Source organism: Ipomoea nil, unplaced genomic scaffold, assembly GCF_001879475.1.
Source record: "Ipomoea nil cultivar Tokyo-kokei standard unplaced genomic scaffold, Asagao_1.1 scaffold3054, whole genome shotgun sequence".
Classification (NCBI taxonomy): Eukaryota; Viridiplantae; Streptophyta; class Magnoliopsida; order Solanales; family Convolvulaceae; genus Ipomoea; species Ipomoea nil.
Genome location: NW_017619482.1, coordinates 1,137,552 through 1,157,758, shown reverse-complemented (window position 1 = coordinate 1,157,758; position 20,207 = coordinate 1,137,552). Strand labels below are relative to the sequence as shown.

The 20,207-nt window shown below is 33.2% G+C and overlaps 3 protein-coding genes across 4 annotated transcripts; 1 reads left to right on the top strand and 2 right to left on the bottom strand.

Annotated features, from left to right (window-relative positions):
* Nucleotides 1–291: 291 nt before the first annotated feature.
* On the bottom strand, nt 292–1,014 carry LOC109163988 (SKP1-like protein 1A). The gene has a single exon (XM_019312720.1). It carries the CDS (start codon nt 958–960, stop codon nt 463–465), a length of 498 nt encoding a protein of 165 aa, XP_019168265.1. The 5' UTR covers nt 961–1,014; the 3' UTR covers nt 292–462.
* A 4,620-nt stretch (nt 1,015–5,634) lies between these two features.
* Nucleotides 5,635–6,880, top strand: LOC109163986. Its single transcript, XM_019312718.1, has 2 exons — nt 5,635–6,206; nt 6,282–6,880. Exons 1-2 carry the CDS (start codon nt 5,635–5,637, stop codon nt 6,856–6,858), a joined length of 1,149 nt encoding a protein of 382 aa, XP_019168263.1. The 3' UTR covers nt 6,859–6,880.
* Nucleotides 6,881–6,921: 41 nt separating this feature from the next.
* LOC109163991 (B3 domain-containing protein Os04g0386900-like) lies at nt 6,922–10,339 on the bottom strand. 2 transcript variants are annotated; one of them, XM_019312727.1, is made up of 3 exons: nt 10,292–10,339; nt 7,615–7,809; nt 6,922–7,436 (listed from the first exon to the last, which is right to left on the bottom strand). In XM_019312727.1, the coding sequence occupies exons 2-3, from the start codon at nt 7,774–7,776 to the stop codon at nt 7,122–7,124; spliced, it is 477 nt and encodes a 158-aa protein (XP_019168272.1). In that variant the 5' UTR covers nt 7,777–7,809; nt 10,292–10,339; the 3' UTR covers nt 6,922–7,121. The 2 variants fall into 2 exon arrangements, with proteins under 2 accessions (XP_019168272.1, XP_019168271.1); XM_019312726.1 differs by lacking the exon at nt 10,292–10,339 and adding an exon at nt 7,993–8,221.
* Between the last annotated feature and the right edge of the window lie 9,868 nt (nt 10,340–20,207).

The window sequence follows — 20,207 nt, the reverse complement described above, 5'->3', positions numbered from 1 at the left end:
CTCGCTATGTTAGGCGGGTTAAGAGGCGATCTAGGCTGTTGAACTCTGATTTTAATTTGACAAATAACTCCCTAAAAATTAAATTAAAAAAAATATAAATTGGGCGCTAGGCGTCTTCAACACTCAGCTTTATGTTATTCTTTTCAATCTTATTAAAAGCAAGTCCAAAGTAGGTAGAGGTCAATACAGTAACAATGGTGGTATAAACACAAGTTGTAGTTTTAGGATGGAGTAATAAGAAACATTAAGTATAAAAATCTCTGTTTCAAAAAAAAAGTATAAAAATCCTAATCAATTTATTAATTTCCTCATCGGCTGGACTATAAGATAGAGTACTAAGCTAAACCTAGAACACGAAATATCTAAGACCAACGGCTGGACTATAAGATAGAGTACTAAGCTAAACCTAGAACACGAAATATCTAAGACCAAAATAGATACGAATTTAACAATTCCAAAATTTTACTCAAACGCCCACGCATTCTCCTTACGGATTTGTTCTTCTTCCTCAGGTGTGAAGTCATTCTGAATGTTGAAAATTTTGCGGACCTCCTCGGGTGACATGTCCTTGATCATATCTGCAACAGCTTGAGTGGTAAGATCAAGCAGGCTCTTAATGTTGAGGAAATTAGCCGCCATGATGAGATCAAACAGTGTATTGTGATCAACTTTAATGAAATTAGCGTCGAATTCCTTGGTATCCTTGGCGGGTGCGTCTTCGGGATTGGTCTTGGCCTCTGCCGCGGCTTCAACATGGTATTTGCAATACTCTATAACCATAGCCAAAATCTTGCTAGTAATGTTGGTGATGGGGATAGTATTATCAACGCATTCATCATCAATCATGCACTTGATAGTATGCATCTCAAGGGCGACCGTTTCCTCCACTTCGAACATCTCTCCGTCGGAACTCCTCAACATAATCATCCTTACAATGCTCTTGCTCTTTGGAGAAGACATCGTCAATCTCGTCTGCCCTGCTAAATGCTAAAGAATAAAGAACGGTTAATAATAAACGCAAGAATACAATACTTTTCAAAAACTTTGGGGAGTTCCGTTTTATAAGGTTAGAAAACCTCTTTGATGAGAAATAGGAATTGTAATTCATCTAGGAATGGGCAACTTCAAACTAGGGATAGAGTTTTTCAATTTCGGTACTCTTAGAATCCTTATGCATCTCAGACTCGTATGGAATATTAAAACTCTTGTGGAAAATATTTTTTAAAAAAAAACGCATATTTTTTTTATTTTTTATTTTTAAAAAAACTAAAAGGAACTATATCATTAAGAACTGAATAAATGAGAGATACAATCAGGAGGGGCAAAAGCCACGAACCAAGAAACCATGCAACGTCCTGCCATGCAAAATATCAGCACTATCCCAAACATGAAATGCAAGAGGGCACTCAAAAAAGATATGTTCTATGGATTCAAAATTTGCATCGCAAAAAACGCAGCCACCCCCCACCCATACATGTTTTGTTTTGAGGATCTCCTTCACCGGACCACAAATTTTTTTTCACTTTCGGGGGAACCGGCAACTTCCACAAACGATTCCAGGCAGTAAACTGATTAAGGGAGGATGCAATTGAAACATGTTTCCATAAACAACTTTCAATTCTTTAATTTCTTATTTTCTATTGTTAGCTTTATTGTAATTATTTCCTTATTTTAGTTAATTCCTTAATTCCATTATTAGCTTAATCTATATTTTATATTTATTTATGGAAAAATGACATTTTTCCCCCCTAAATCATATACATATCGCATTTTTTTCCCTGAATTATTCAGGTAAGCACATTTTTTCGAGGCCGATGGGGCCCTCTGCCTTTGTGTCCGCGCTTCCACCGCTTGAGCTTTAGCGTCGATTTGAGCGGGTGTAAGCGGAACTATAGGTGCTGGCGGTGGTCGGGGCGCCAAGTCATTCTCTCGTTCTCGCGAACTGTGTTGGCTTAGCTGTTCTCGCAGATCCCTTCCTGTGTTGCGAGCATGACTCTGCCCTCCTTCAATTCGCCATCCTCTTGGTCTACTGTTCTTCGTGAATCCTTTCAGGTTGACTTTTCCGACTTGCTCGTGTAAAGTACGAGACGCAACCTTTAGTCACGTCCCCACAGACGACACCAGTGTTGGTTTTAGGACTTTTGGCAGCCCACGGAGGTCCAACACAATCCGTTAGATTGGTGGGTTCACCGGAAGAGAAGATGAAAAATGACTTTTGAAAGAAAAAGATGGCTAAAAAGTATGTGACTTCTGTTATGGTTTCCGGGTGTCTTCCCAACTTAGTAAACTGGTCTTTTACATTTTTGAGGGAGACCTATTTATAGGTAACCGGTCTATATTAACTAAATACAAGCTTTAATGCATAATAATGGAAAATAAAGGCCCAAAGACGTTGGGTCGCCGTTACTGGGCTCCTCCAACGATCGGATTGACCCATATTAATGGCGAGCATTGAAGTGGCAACGGTCACCTGCTGAGCTGACTCTCATTGATGTCAACTCTCCGAACTCGGCTCTATACTCGTCCAAGCTCTTCACGTGATCTTCTCAAGGCCCATAGGGCAAATTTCCTTATTCTTTGGGCCCACTGCAGCAAGCCCATTCCTTGATCCATCCTACTCTCTTGGGCCTCTAGCCCTTTGGGTCCCTACCTTATCAATCATCATACAATCTCCTCTCTTATTTTGTTTGCAAATTCTTCTCCCCTTTACTCCCCTTTTTATGAGTCCTACTCCTTCACACTCTTACACATCTTCTATTATTTTATTCATTTTTTTATAATTAATAATTTCAATTTTATAATTACAATTTCGATTTTAAATTTAAAAAATTGAAAAAAAAAATTTTGAATTATAAATATAATTTCATAAACTAATCAAAATATAATTAATATTCGCCTTCAAAATCGTCTACGGAGCAAATTAACATTCGAAATTGAATACAAAATTTTAAATATATATCATATATACCAACATTTAATACAATTAAAAAGTTTTAAATTTAATTCAAATATAAAATTCTAAATATAGAATAACAAATAAAAAAGAAAAAAAAACTAAAAAATAATAACAAAACAAAACAAAAATGAATAGCCGTTGAAAAACAACTTTAAAAAATAAAATAAAAATTTCTTTCTTGATAAAACAGATGTCAAAGGGGATTATATTCATGAATCCATTTTTTAGGGAGGTGTGAATGCCAAGTGCATTGATTGTGTTGTGAATTTTGTAAATTCATTTAAAAGGGGATTAGATTCAAAATGTGGATTGTCGCTGCGGATTTCTAATTTGAAAATTTTCGCCAGTTTGTATAATTAGTTGGACATGCATCACTTTTTTATTTTGAAATTATGATATTTATTTATATAGACCTGTTTAGTAAAATAGTTAGTCTATAGGTTAATTTTAGTTTATTTGATCACTATTAGTTGTTTGACTTGGTTTAAAAATCAATATAAGTGCTTGACTAATTAGCTTTTTGTATTTCAAAATGCTAAAATTCAAAAAGCTACTCAAAACAACTTTTTCAGTTAGCTTTTTGAGAAAAAAAATTATGGCCCTGTTTGGTAAAAAAAATTGGCCTATAGGCCAATTTTGGCTTATTTGACCACTATTAATTGTTTGATTTAGTTAAAATATCAATATAAATGTTTGGTTAATTAGCTTTTTGCAACTCCAAAAGGCTAAAATTAAAAAAGCTACTCCTAGCAACTTTTTCAATTAGCTTTTTGAGAAAAGAAATTATACCAAACAGCTATTAGCTCCTAAATTATGCCATGGAATCGTGTTCACCGAGAATGGTGAACACAAGGCAAAACGACGCCGTTTTTAGGCAAAAAAAAAAAAAAATTCGCGGATGTGGAGTTAACGGCGCGCGTTTGATCAAATTATTAATTTTCTGTTATGAGATTATGAATTTTATGAAAATTCATAATCTCATAACAGAAAATTCATAATCGCATAACAGAAAATTCATAATCTCACAACTGAAAATTCATAATCTCATAACAGAAAATTCATAATCTTATAACAGAAAATTCATAATCTTATGGTTCCAAAGTGAATGTGTAGGCATGGTTCCAAAGTGAATGTGCAGGCATGAATTCATAATTTATGAATGTCCGTGATTTCGGACGGGAATATGTAGGCATGGTTCCAAAGTGAATGTGCAGGCATGAATTCATAATTTATGAATGTCCGAAATTATGAATGTAATGAAAATTCATAATCTCATAACAGAAAATTCAAATCTCATAACTGAAAATTCATAATCTCATAACAGAAAATTCATAATCTTATAACAGAAAATTCATAATCTCATGGTTCCAAAGTGAATGTGTAGGCATGGTTCCAAAGTGAATGTGCAGGCATGGATTCATAATTTATGAATGTCCGTGATTTCGGACGGGAATGTGTAGGCATGGTTCCAAAGTGAATGTGCAGGCATGAATTCATAATTTATGAATGTCCGAAATCTTTGTTCACCTCAAATTAAAGTGAAACCGCAAAATGTGAAAATAAAGAAGAAAAGTCACGCAATTAATTAAAAAAAAAAAAAAAAAAAAAGATAACGATGTACTAACACCGTTGGAACCGTGTTCACCATGAATGGTGAACACGGTTCCATGGCATAACGTCTGGCTATTAGCTAACAGCTAATTTACCAAAACACTTTTCTACAATCAACTAATGTTATCAACTATTTATACTCTCTAATTAACACAATCAGCTAACAGCCATTTTACCAAACAGGGCCTATATCAAACAGTTATCAGCTAATAGCTAATTTACCAAACATTTTTCTACAATCAGCTAATTTTATCAACTAGTTATACCCTCTAATTAACCCAATCAGCTTTATCAAAAAAAAAAAAAAAAAAAAACAATTAGCTAACAGCCATTTACCAAACAGGGCCTAGTATTTTATAAAATCTTGAATTTCATAATAGAATTATGAATTATGAATGAAAATGAAATATTACATTAATGTAATATGACACCACTGAGTTTACTGGCTAGCTGGCTTGCTGTGTCATTGATCTTTCATACTAAATTTATTATCTATTGCACATTGTATTGGATTGTCTAAATCTCCCCGAGCACCTAGACAATATATATGGGGCTTAAATTAAAGAAATCTTCTATTAATATTCCGGAAAAAGAGCTCATTTAATCCACATTGAAGTCTTACTTTTGTGCAAATTCATCTTGGGCTTGGATTATATTAATTTGCAGCAAATTTAAACACTACGGTCCTTCATCATTCTCGTGAATCGAGATGGCTGTGTATATTCATGAGGCTGGCAATGATACATATAACTTTTCTGACTCGGATGGTTTAATGATTTTGCATACTTTAAGGAACCGGAAAACGTAATCATCTTAATTATTTTCAACATTCTCGTGACGGGTTTGTAATTTAGCATGAGGCTGGCCATGATCTAGCTAATATGCAGCCAGCTTTTTCACTTTGTTTAACAACTTTTGCATACTTTAACGGATCAAAAACGTACTGGGAAGCAGTAGTGTTGAACTTGATGATTCATATAATGCAGATTACTGTGATCTATTGGTTACGTTACTATATATAAAACGTTGCGAATGATCTTATGAGCATCCCAAATCGAATAAAATTAATGGACCCTCAGGCTTTCGTGAGAGTATCAGTAGGATCACTGTGTTTGAGAGTTCCTAGCGAGTCAGGGATCCAGGCGCCCTCCCCCCCTTGTGTGTGTGAGATTCGTCTTCCGGGTTTTCCTGTCCAGACAGCACCCGTTCCCTTTGAAGATAATAACAAGATAGCCACCAGGTTTTATCTGGTGAGGTCTGATGTGGAAGCGTTATTGGCACCCGGAGGAGGGTGTTTTTATGCACCTAATCATGCTTGTTTGGAGATAGTTGTGTTTAGTACAGGAGGGTGGTTTGGTTTTAAGAGGAAGCAGCATATCGGTACGTTTAAGCTTGGAGTTGGTCGGGAATGGGGTCGAGGAAAGCAAGTTGTACTGGTTAATGGGTGGATAGGGATTGGCAAGAACAATGGAGGAGCCGGAGCTGGAGCTGGAGCAGAGCTTCACCTGAGAGTGAAGCTCGAGCCTGACCCGAGATATGTGTTCCAGTTTGAGGATAAGGTTAAATTAAGTCCCCAAATAGTTCAGATTCAGGGCAGCATCAAGCAGCCTATCTTCAGTTGCGAGTTTACTCGAGGACGGTAGGTAATGTTTTATGTCTGTATGTATGTATGTATGTATGTATCTGTTACATTGCGAATTGTTTGTGTTTGTAGGAGTGATGTAGAAACCGAAAGAAGAGAGAGGAAAGGATGGAAAGTGACGATACATGACCTTTCTGGCTCGGCTGTAGCTGCAGCCATGATAAGTACCCCATTTGTGCCTTCAGCGGGTTGTGATCGGGTGGGCAGATCCAACCCGGGAACATGGTTGATTGTATCCCCAGACCGTTGCAGGCGTCAGAGCTGGCAGCCATGGGGAAAACTCGAAGCCTGGCGTGAACGAGGAGGCTCTATTTGCTTTCGCTTCCACCTCCTCGTACGTGAGTCTCGGGAGGCTGATCTTCTCGTGTCTGAGATACTAATCAATGCCGATAGGGGTGGGGCGTTCTACATAGACATCGACAAAGCAGCAGCCCCGGTTTCTGCTTCTGGTTCGGGTGGATTTGTGATGAGCTGTAGAGTGCAAGGGGAAGGGGGGAGGTTCAGGACGCCCCCCGCCTTTGTGCAAGTTGCCAAGCGTTTTGTGACCTGCATCGAGGACGCTGCCATTTTTATGGCGCTTTCTGCTGCTGTTGATCTCAGTATTGAGGCTTGCAAGCCTTTCCCCAGACACAGGAGATGTTCCTGCTGAATTTACATATAAAGAAATAGACATGATATATGATTGATGTGTAGAAATATAGAATCATCCATCCATCATCAACTTATGTTTTTCCATTTTTCTGAAAGAAAAACTCAATTCCATTTCCATTCTACATCATAAAACATTGAGACTTGATGACCCCAAGATCAGAATGACAAAAAGTCACAATATGAGCACAAGAACGAAGAACATATTGGCCAAAAGATTAGTATAGACAACAAAAGAACAATTTAACGTGGTACCTAAAATTACTAATCAATATCAATGAGGATTGGCGTTTGTGGTGTGCCCCCGGTGATCTTTGGCTCGAGTTGAGCCGGAAAGTCAGCTCTAAGTATTTGCGCTTTAAACTTGACCAACTCTTGGCTGCTCTGCATCACCTCAAGTATCAACCCATCTCCAAACCTGAGCTTATTCCGATTCAAAAACTTTTTCCAAGTTTTGTAGTCTAACCCTTTTCTTTTCTTCTCTCCATGTAGAGTAGTGCTCCATGTTCTTTTGCCATATGTGATCACTGCTGGGACTGTTCCATTAGGGAGCACGGAGTTCATTTTAGCAGGAAACATCTAAACACATTAAAGAAAGATTGCCTGAATTTACTAACTCAAACAAGTGAAGAAGGCCGAATAATTCAAATGGATACTATTATTATTGTGGAAAGGAAAGGAGTCTGCTAGGATGGTCAGATTCATCTGGTGCAAGCAAATGCTCAAATTGCTAAACCGTAAAGTAAAATGAAATTACCATTCGTTTCTCTTTTGAAAGAACGAAATCATAAAAAGGCATTCCTGAAAGAGGCTCAATTGGCTCATCATTAAATTTGGGTGTTGCGCAATCTGAATCTGAATCTGAATCCGATTTGGCCAAGGGGGTTTTCGGAGTATTGTTTTTCTGAGGCCTGCTCATTTGATTAACTTTACCAGGCTACTAGTAGGTCCCCTGTCATACATTATCACAACAGTTTTGCAATTAGAAGCTAAGCAGTATCTGATGAATCCAAGGTGTGAAGATATAACTAAATCATTATATAAGTTACATGCAGAACAGTATAAACCAAGTACTTCTTGCACATTTAATAACATTAAAAATATATCCACTTAGAGCAGAAAGTTAAATTACTGCCTGTTCCAAAATAAATAGGTTTACACAAAGATAGAAGGAACTTGAAGATGTAATCAAGTGCAGGATCCTGCCTTCCTGCATTATATATTATATTCATATGGAACGCATGCTAAAGACCAACATCAACAAGCGATAGATTTGTGCATAAGAAATTATTAAGTAATGTAAAATGTATATAAAACTAGTTTTTCCTACTGAAAACAAATCAAAATCAGTAATTTTAAAATAAAATATCATTTTCTTCCAATCAATAGAAATGCTTTTGTGATGTCTCCAACATCAGAATTTGCAGTCTTTACTAAAACTGTCAAATAAAATTCTGAGCAATCTCTGGACTCGCAATCACAAAAATGAGAATTTAATAATATATTACTGTTCTTGTTTTCCTTCCCACCAATGGTTCCCTAAATGAAACATGCTCATTCTAGAACACAACATAGAGTCTTGGAATATGGACAATTATTTAAGCGGAATAAGTCCTTGTTTGTTGGGGTAATTTAATGATTGTAAAGTCACAACACTTCTCTTGCTCGCTCATAGAGACACTAACTACAGATTTAGTCTTGTACAACTAAAAGTTTTCTTTGCTTGGAGTACAAAAGGCCTGAATGTAACAACAAAAAACAGAACACTAGTTGTACACATTTCACGTTCCATCACATAAACAGTCAAAACAATATTTTGTGCATGCATGCATAGCTCCATCCCGGCCATACAAAGACACCAAGGTAACTTCTTTAAAACTATCTCCCTAGAGAGATCTCTAGTTCTAGCCGATACAAGGTGCCAAGGAAACAACGTCTCTAAAAATATATCCTCAGAGGTCTAAGCCTCTAGAGTGATATGAAATATGTTGTATGATGTGTCTGCTGCCAAGCCCCAAGTGTTTTCAGAAGCAGTATATGGTAGGTTGGTGCTTGAAAGGATCAATACATTATCTCAAGTCATGATTGGGTAGCCCTGTTTTGGCAAATGCTATATCAGCTCTATATTATTCTCTTCAATCTTATTAAAAGTAACTTCTTCAATTCCAAAGTAGCTAGAGGTCAATACAGTAACATTGTAGTTTTAGGATGTAATAAGAAACATTATTAAATACAAGAATACAAACTGATCAATTTATTAATTAATTTCCTTATTTGCTGAACTTAGGATGTCAGAAAATGAGATACCTCTTTAAGAGTAGCAAACAACATAACTGTATTATCTTTAGTTTACTAGTAGAACACCAATAACAATAATGGAGAGGGTTCATACTTCATACTTCAACCAAGACTAGGTACATATTCAAACCCATAAAGATGGGTAAGATACAATTAAACTAAGGGCGTGTTTGGTTCATGGGTTTACACACTGGGAATGGAAATCAAAATTATAGTTAGTGTTTGGTTGACAACTTTTTAAAACACAACTATGGGATTTAATTATCCCTTCAATTAAAAACCCCATTCCCTAAATAAAAAAAGGTATCATTCCATCTTATTAGTAATATAATCTTTAAGTTTGGATTAGTGCTTTTAGATTTTTGTTTTGATTTTTTTTTTGTTCATATTGGTGCAAACCTTTATTCTCATTATAGGGTCATACATAACCAAACATTACTATTGGCTTGGTAATCACTCCAATTACACCCTACTACCAAACATGCAAAATACTTTCACCAAAACTCATACCATTACTAAGTATTTGATTCCCATTCTTATTCTGATTCCCATGTGTGAACCAAACAAACCCTAAATGTGAACCACTCTGACCTAGGGCATATGTATCTTTTATTATGGTAAATGTGATAGGGGACGGGGACGGAAGAGATAAGATTCGAACCCAAGTATTCCTATTACTTGAAGAAAATAATACTTAAAGACAACACCTTGAGCCCTACCCAGGTCCATTGTATGATTGAACCATTGAAGAGGGGAAAAGGGCTTCAGCATGGGTATATCAGCCAGCACTCACAAATAATAACACCTATAATGTTGTCAATCATCCTGTTCATCATATTTGAGCTAAATGTGCATAGATAAGAACTACATATTCATCAAGCAGAGCACACGCAGATACTTGAACCTAAGCCCACAGTGTACAAATTGAATACACACAATATGCATCCACGGTTTCAGATATATGACTTTAAAAACTAAAAACTAAAACAAACAAACTGAAAAGAATATATCAATCCCCTGTTTGTTTCAGCATTCGTGTGTTGTAATGAGAATGTTGAATAATAGATAGATAAATAGACGATGATGAAGTACTGAAAATAATCTTAAATAACAGAGAGAAAACGACGATTGATCACCTGTTTGGCTGAGTATTCAACCTCAGAATGATGGACTGCTGGGCTCCCTTAAAATTTGCAACGCTGTTCTTCCGAGAAAAGGGTGAATCGCGGGGAGCTGGAATTTATAAAGTGTTATTGTTTAGTAATTTTTGATCGAGCCCTTCGACTCCCGCTCACAATAAAGGCAACGTTTTTTATTTATTTTTATTTTATTTTATACTGTCACCGCATCATTCGTACCAGCGAATACACTCGGGGAACATAAAAAACATGCAAGCCTTGCCTACTTTACAAGTTCGTATTAGTCCTGTCAATACCAATTGTTATGCCATGGACCCGGGTCCACCTTGCAAGGTGGACCTAGGTCCAAAACGACACAGTTTGCCTCTTTAAAAATTATTAAAAATAAATCAGCGAGTAATTATTCAGTTCTGTAAATAATATCCAGCAAGTAAATATTAAGTACTGTCTTCAAAAAAAAGTCATATTAAGTACTAGTTTCTGTAAAATCATATTTAAACTTGGATAGTTTTAAGTTTTAAGTTTTAAAAGTGGGAAAAAACAGGGCAATTTAAACTTTAAATAAACAACTAAAAATAGGACAGTTTACCAGAGGCAGAGATGACCAGCGAATCAACGATGACTCAACTAAGTAGGAGTGTAGGACTGTGAACTGTGGACCAACGATGACCAGAGACAAAGAAGCAGACGACCAGCGAGTCAGCGACGAGAAGACGAGCGACGAGCAGCAAACGGTGGAGTGCGGACGGTGAGGGTGTGAAGCCGGAGGGAGTGCAGACGGCGTCGTTGGCGAGGGCAGACTGGTAGAGGAGGGTCGGCTCACGAGTCACGGCTGGGAGATTAGGAGAATGAGAGAGGATGGGACTGCTAGGGTTAACTGGTTAAGCACTTCCCTTAGAGCATCAATATTAGTTGGAGATATTAAGGTGTTATTGTAAGAGTGATTAGGAAAAAGAACTTGGGAGGGGAGAGAAAAAAAAAACAAAATTAATATATATATATATATATATATATATATATATATATATATATATATATATATATATATATATATATATAGGAAATTACACTTTTGGTCATATGATTATTGGGGTCTTGTTAATTTAAGTACGTGACTTTAAAAACTAACAATTTAGTCACATAACTATGCAATTTTTAACACATTTGGTCTTCCCGGCCAAATCACCAGTGAAATGTTGCCCAAAAATATAAATGTTTTTAAAATGTTTATTCTTGAGGGCAAAACAGTAAATTTAAGCAAGCAACTTTGGCATCATATAGTTCCGAAAGAACCCCAGTGCAACCTTCATAGTATCGCCGACCTTTCCAAGTTTGTCAATGCTCTAATACATAATGAATCAATCAAATAAATTGGTTACAATTCCATGAGCTACTGAGTTCATCATCCCCTGTTTCCAAGCTTCTCGACAACGGTCTCTTGACGGCAACGAATTATATCCAAATATTGGTGCTCCCTGAATCTAAACAAAGCATGTGGGGTTGCGGGACATCATTGCTTGAAACCATGATAAACCCCTAAATCTAACCACTATTTCGGAAAAAGCCGACGGAAATGGAAAATTCGGCGTTGTTCTTCGTGTACAGAGATCCAAATTCCTAGGAGAAATAAATGTCGTCCGCCGCCAACGGAATACTACATAGGCCATTATTTTAGGCTGTGAAATTGACAACAGAATCGTAAGAGAACGGCGTACAGCACTGTTGCCTTACGCCCTTGCTTGCCTATTCAATGGTATGATATGTCGCCGGTGTGCGGTGGCGATGGGTTAGTCCGGCGGACTCTGGCCGACTAACTAGTGAGTGACGAGGTCAGAGTTGCTGACTTCAGCTTAGCTTAGTCGCATGGGCGATGAATTAACTTAAATTATTGACCATTTTGCCCCTATAAATAAACAATTTAAAATCATTTACGTCTTTCCGGCAATATTTCACCGGCGATTTGGCCGGGAGGACCAAATGTGTTAAAAAATTGCATAGTTATGGGACTAAATTGTTAGTTTTTAAAGTCACGTACTGAAATTAACAAAAATCCAATAGTTGCAGGACCAAAAGTGTAATTTACTCTCTCTCGCTCTATATATATATATATATATATATATATATATATATATATATATATATATATATATATATATATATATATATATATATATACTAGTTTTTTACGCGCATTGCGCGATTGGGATAATGCCCAATGTTTTTTTTTTAAATAAGTACTTTAAAGTATATCAAGACAAAATTATATTGGAATTGTTCATGCATAGATAATTGAATGTTAAATTTGCGTATTTAAATAGGTAATTTTAAGGTTACAAATGCAAGATAATATAGTCAAGATTGATTATAATTGTCAATAAAATAATTGTATAGGTATGGTTGAAACCAAATACGGGACATAAGGGAGAGCAAATAAAAATTAGGGCATAAAATATTAAATATACACTAATATTGAAGAGCTAATTTAATTGATGATTGCCAAACAAGGACATTGCGAGATAGTTTTCCACTTCAATTTGTTGTGTGATTTGAATACTCTTGTTGTCAATAAATCCCCCAAGTAGTTAATATGATTGACTTAATTATTTTTTTATTTTTTATTTTTTAAAACAATTATTATTATTATTATTATTATTATTATTATTATTATTATTATTATATTATTATTATTATTATTATTATTATTATTATTATTATTATTATTATTATTATTATTATTATGATTATTATGATTATTATGATTATTATGATTATTATTATTATTATTATTATTATTATTATTATTATTACTATTATTACTATTATTACTATTATTACTATTATTACTATTATTACTATTATTACTATTATTACTATTATTACTATTATTACTATTATTACTATTATTACTATTATTACTATTATTACTATTATTATTATTATTATTATTATTACTATTATTATTATTATTATTATTATTATTATTATTATTATTATTATTATTATTATTATTATTATTATTATTATTATTATTATTATTATTATTATTATTATTATTATTATTATTATTATTATTATTATTTATTATTATTATTATTATTATTATACCCTTAGCTCATTTTACATGTTAATCTAAACAACTAATTTTTTCAAATATATTTTTACCAACCATTGATATTGATGGTTTTTGGGTTTTCGAGCCCAAGGAGGTCCAACACAACCTTTAGCTGGAGGATACACCTTTTAATGATATGTGTATTCGAGTGAAACCAAGTGCTAGTCTTCGAATTGGTCCCCTTTTACAAGAGTGGAGGAGCCTTTATATAGCAGACTCCTCCCCCACTGATTTGAAGGCCTTTAATGACCGACCTCTAGGCTAATTAAGGTATCGAGCCATTGGACATCGTTACTAAGTCGACCAACGGCTCTCACAGGCTTGTAACAGCTTGACCGAGTCCTGCCCTAACGGCTCCCTGTTTAAACGAGTCTCCTTAATGTTCTCAACGGCTCCTTGAACCGAGTCTCTCCTCGGGCTTGGGCCTTGGTCGACTCCTCGTTCCGGCCCAAACTCCTACTGGGCTCCTCTTAGCAGCTCTGAATTAGGTCCCCGTGTTAGGGCTTGGGCCGACTTCTGGGCTCGGCCCAAGCGCCCTCCGGGCTACCTTTGATGCCAGCCCACCTTTCTTATCGCGGGCCCTTTTCTTTGGGCTAAACTCTCTTGGGCCGGGGTCCTCACCCCATCAGATATAATTCCCTGGTCAAATTCGCTAATATAATCCGCTAACGCTAATCGCTAACTGTTGATTGTCAAACAAGGACATTGCGAGGTAGTTCTCACTTCAATTTGTTGTATGATTTGAATACTCTCTTTGTCAACAAATTCCTCAAAGTAGTTAATATGATTGGCTTTATTAATTATATTTTTTTAATTTTTTCTTGGTATTAATAAAATACTTGGTAAATAAATATATAACATTATTTTGTATTATAACTTTGATCTTTAATTAAAAAATAGTGCACAACAAAGATAATAGACAATGTAGTGAATATAATCAATTGATGAATTTGAATGTAAAGAATTTTTAAATTGAAGAAATATAAAGACAATATAACTAATAAAATTATTTCTCTGAATTAATTTATTAATAATGAATATTTTTTTTTAAATAAAGCATTGTAGGGACAATGTAGCGAATATAATCAATTGATGAATTTGAATGTAAAGATTTTTTATATTGGAGAAAAATAAATACAATATAACTAATGAAATTATTTCTGTTATTTAATTTATAGATAATGAATAATTTTTTTTTGAATAAAGACATTGTAGACACATAATTCTAAATTAAAGAATGCATATGTATTATTTTTTTGTTGTAGCTACTAAATTATTACGGAGTATTTTTAATTTAATAAGAGTAAAATAGAGTACTAATTATGTCAACTTTGATTGGGATGAGGTTCGAACATAAGATCTTTCTTATTGAAATCAATGAGTAAGTTAACGGTGAACTAACAAAAATTAATGGAAAAGATAATATTTAACGGAAAAGTTAACGGAAAATCATATTCATTGAGGATAAATTAGGAAATCTTAAGGAAAAATTAAGATCTGATCAATCTGAGCCATTCATTTGATTAAAAAAGTTGACCGTCATTTTTTCTACCCATTATAGGCCTAACTCTCTTGAGCTCTTATTAGTATATAGTATAGTATAGTATAGTATATATATATATATATATACTATACTATAATGGGTTAGGCCATATATATATATATATATATATATATATATATATATATATATATATATATATATATATATATATATATATATATATACTATACTATACTATATACTAATAAGAGCTCAAGAGAGTTAGGCCTATAATGGGTAGAAAAAATGACGGTCAACTTTTTTAATCAAATGAATGGCTCAGATTGATCAGATCTTAATTTTTCCTTAAGATTTCCTAATTTATCCTTAATGAATATGATTATCCGTTAAATATTATCTTTTCTGTTAATTTCTATTAGTTCACCGTTAACTTACTCATTGATTTCAATAAGAAAGGTCTTAGGTTCGAACCTCATCCCAATCAAAGTTGGCATAATTAGTACTCTATTTTACTCTTATTGAATTAAAAATAATAATTTAGTAGCTACAAAAAATAAAAATATTTATTTATTTAATTTAGAATTATGTGTCTACAATGTATTTATTCAAAAAAATTATTCAGTATCAATAAATTAATTAAGAGAAATAATTTTATTAGTTATATTGTCTTTATTTTTCTCAAATGTAAAAATTCTTTACATTCAAATTCATCAATTGATTATATTTACTACATTGTCTATTATCTTCTTCTTTTTTTTTTGCACTATTTTTTAATTAAATATCAAAGTTATAATACAAAATAATGCTATATATTTATTTACCAAGTATTTTATTAATACCATGAAAAAATTAAAAAATATATATAATTAATAAAGTCAATCATATTAACTTTTTCAGGGATTTGTTAACAAAGCTAGAGAGTATTCAAATCACACAACAAATTGAAGTGGGAAACTACCTCGCAATGTCTTTGTTTGCCAATCAGCAGTTAGCGGATTATATTAGCAGATTTGACCAGCGAATTATATCAACGGTAGATAAAAAGATAATTGAAAAAATTAGCTGTTTAGATTAACATGTAAAATGACATAAGAGTATAATAATAATAATAATAATAATAATAATAATAATAATAATAATAATAATAATAATAACAATAACCGTAACAGTAACAGTAACAGTAACAGTAACAGTAACAGTAACAGTAATAATAATAATAATAATAATAATAATAATAATAATAATAATAATAATAATAATAATAATAATAATAATAATAATAATAATTGTTTTAAAAAAATAATTTAATAAAAAATAAAATTTAAAAAATAAAATAAATAAAACATATGTGGAAAAAGTGGCATGGGAGCCTTGAAGCTCCTACAAATGGAGCCTTAAGGCTCCAATTTAAAAATTAAGTTTGTCCATTCGTTGATGGGCAAGCAGTGAGCCAGCGAAACTGACACTTGTTATTCAAGGAGTCGAAATGGCTTTATAGTAAACTTTTTTTTTAAATATATATATATATATATATATATATATATATATATATATATATATATATATATATATATATATATATATATATATATATATATATAGGTGTTTTGGAGAAATCATTTTAAAAAATTCTAAGTGAAAATATTATAAATTGCAATGTTTGTATTTTCAGTGGTTTGGAACAAATTGTTACTTCAAACTGTTGAATAACCAACCACTTTCTTTAGCATTTTGATCTTTGGGTTACATCATATTTACCAATCGTCCAATATCTTTTGGTTACATTATAATTAAAAAAATTTAAATTTTTACTACATCTAAATTTCTTAAATTAAGAATTTCTTCATCCATAATAATTTATTCAACAATAATTGTTGAACTAAATAAACACTGAGCAAAACACCTAAAGGACTGGTACCGTTGATTCAATCATTGATCTTGCATATATGTGCATTCATTAAATATACTAGAACCCTTTGCAACAAAAATACTTACTATTTAAAAAAAGTTTGGTAACAATTATAATGAATCTCCTATATATATTACATTGTATTCATATACTATGAGTTACATATTTAAATAAACAAATTCGACATTAAATTACGTATGTATGAACTTCTCATATATAATCTTGCATTGATATACTTTCAAATATTTATTTGATTATAAACATTGGGCATTGACTCATTCGCGCAATGCGCGTGTAAAACTAGTATATATATAAAGCATGTCAGGCGCGCCCGCGTGCAATGCACGCGCTCGTGTGGACGGCCCCCGTGCGCGTTCTGATATTTCTCTTTTCTTGGGAAGAGAAATATCTCAACCCCTTGCAAGGATTACTTTTCATTTCTCTCTCTTGACTCTCTCTCTCTTCCATGTAGGTAAATATTTCTTGTATACCGTGAATGCTTCTCTGATGGAGATGCTCTAAAAGCCTTAAAGATTTTAGTTTTAAAACTTTATTATTAATATTATAAATATTATATATTATATATATTATATAATTGAACGGGGATGACCGGGGATCGGGGACGGGGACAGCCCTCCCCGTCCTCGTACCCGTCCCTGGCGGGGATTGGGAAATTCCCCCATCCCCGCCCCCGTTCCCCGAAATAAATCCCCAAACCCGTTCTCGTCGGGACGGGGATCGGTTTTCCTCATCTCTATCTGTAATTGTGAATATAAGGTTAAAAATTACGAATATAGAGTTCTGCAATTGTGAATATCGAGTTCTGTAATTTTGTATATTGAGATCTAAAATTGTGAATATTTAGTTCTAAAATTGTGAATATAGAGTAGTTCTGCAATTGTGAATATTGAGTTCTGTAAATTTTGTATATTGAGATCTAAAATTGTGAATATTCGGTTCTAAAATTGTGAATATAGATCCTTCCAAAAAATTGTGAATATAGAGTTCTGGAATTGTTAATATTGAGTTCTGTAATTTTGTATATTGAGATATAAAATTGTGAATATTCAGTTCCAAAATTATGAATATAGAGTTTAAAAATTGTGAATATAAAGGAACGGATTCTGAAGACAAACGGCAGAGAAGGAAGCACTTTTAAAAAAAAATAAAAATCAGACGGTGTCGTTTTGGACCCGGGTCCACAACATAATTTGCCTGTCAATACTCACTGAGTCACTGGCCCGCCTCATCGTGAACAAGGTTGGTCCAAACATTTTATAAGTCTGGGACGAAATTAAAAAAAAAAAAAAAAAAGAAGCCCATGTATGAAAAAAGTAAAATTTAAATTTAATAATACTAAAAAATTGATAATATCAAATAACATAAAATAAGATTAGAAAATTTTTAACATTTTTTTAATACAAAAATAATCATGACAACTGTTATAAAATGCATTTAGTGGACAATATTTGTAACGTCTGTAACGGACGCATTTATAGCTCATTATGTAGATTTGTAACCTTTCACTATATATATATATATATATATATATATATAGAGAGAGAGAGAGAGAGAGAGAGAGAGAGAGATGTACCCCTTGTATTGGATGGAGAAGTTGGATAAAGAATTATACTCTTGCTTTGTCTTTTATTTTCTCTCTCTTTCCAATTTCTTTGATCAATTATGCTTGAGCTAATAGGTTACAACATGTTATCAGCACGATATAAAAAGAGAGACTAGGTCTCATATACCTTCCCCAAACTTGGACAAAATATATCTACCAGTACTCCTTGACACTAGAAGTGTAGGAGATCTGTCAATGAAAGAGATATGAATCATAATACTAGATCTAGTAAAGAAACATTGTCACTCTTGAAATATCATTGAACAATTATGTCCTGCAGACGTTCGTCCAGATGACGAAAAACCTAGTAAAATTTATAGGTGCACCAAACAAACGTAATACTAGGGATGCGGAACGACCAGATCAAAATATCTTTGGGAAATGTTTAGAATCTGGTTGTTTTAGAAATTGCCATTAACTTTTACAAATATGAGAGACATTTATAAAAGGTTATAATTGTCGACAACACAATTGTCATTACAAATTGCTCGTTATATGATAATCTAGATCCAGAGTTAGGCACCAGAAGTGTCATGACTATTTAACATATAAAGGAGCAATTAAGGCATAGCTCGACTCGCTAAAATGGATATATTATGAAGCGAGTTTGTAGCTTATGGATTCACGCAAAGACCCTTTTCAAATATACTCTCCCACGGTAAATGACATTAAGTTCCGCTACATAATAAATTTAGATATGCAGTTAAATTTATCTTGAAAAATCCCTAATGGATTTATAATTCCCGAAATGAGGATTTATTTAAGTATTATTATGTGCCATTATTTACTCTTTAAAGAGTTGCGAATGAGGTTATTATTCCCATATAGAAGGAATAATATGTACCATTATGTGCTCAATAAAGAGTTGATAATTGACTTATTTATTATCGCAATCAATATTGATGGTGTAAACAACTTGATGATGTCAGATCATGTTTAAAGACTGAGATTTTTTAAATAAAAGCTTGTGAAAGATATAAGTATTATCTCGACTTGAAGATCGAGTTTTTCCTTAAAGAATTTTTTTATATACACCAGTTAGCCAATACTTGAGTTTGATTAGATACTTATACAAATCAATATATAATAAGCTACTTGGGTACTGACTATTATTTTTGTATCCCCATAATGCCAAAGTCCCAAAACTGGTTGTACTATATTTACCCACATTGTCCTATAAAGTGACAATAAAGATTGTGTTGCATAAATGCTAGAAGGATATATAATGAAATCCTTTTGACGAGACATTATAATGTCAATATTATACTCACGTGAACTCCATAAGAGTCACGAGATTAGAGTATATTCATTCCATTGACAATTGTACATATTTATTTACAAAATTCTTCTATACATTTTTTGAAATTTAATGTATGGATTTAAAGATTGTTATCTTGAGGGGAAGTACCATTTTACATGAATCAATCCTGAAGATTGGGTCACGACTAATGATTTTACTCTTTTTCTTAGCTAAGCTTTTTCCCACTGGGTTTTCGTACCTTAAGGTTTTTAATGAGGCAGCTAATCTAAAACAAGAATACACATACATCATGCACTCTTTTCCTCAACTAATTTTTCCCACTGGATTTTTCTAACGAAGGTTTTTAACGAGGCATGAGTATGATATAGTAATGACAATGGGAAAAAGTTACAACTTACAAAATAATTGCTTAAATGGATAAACCCCAAAATCCCGAATATTATGCCCTGAAGGCTTATGGTTGTACTCTTTTTCCCTTAACTAAGTTTTTCCCACAGGGTTTT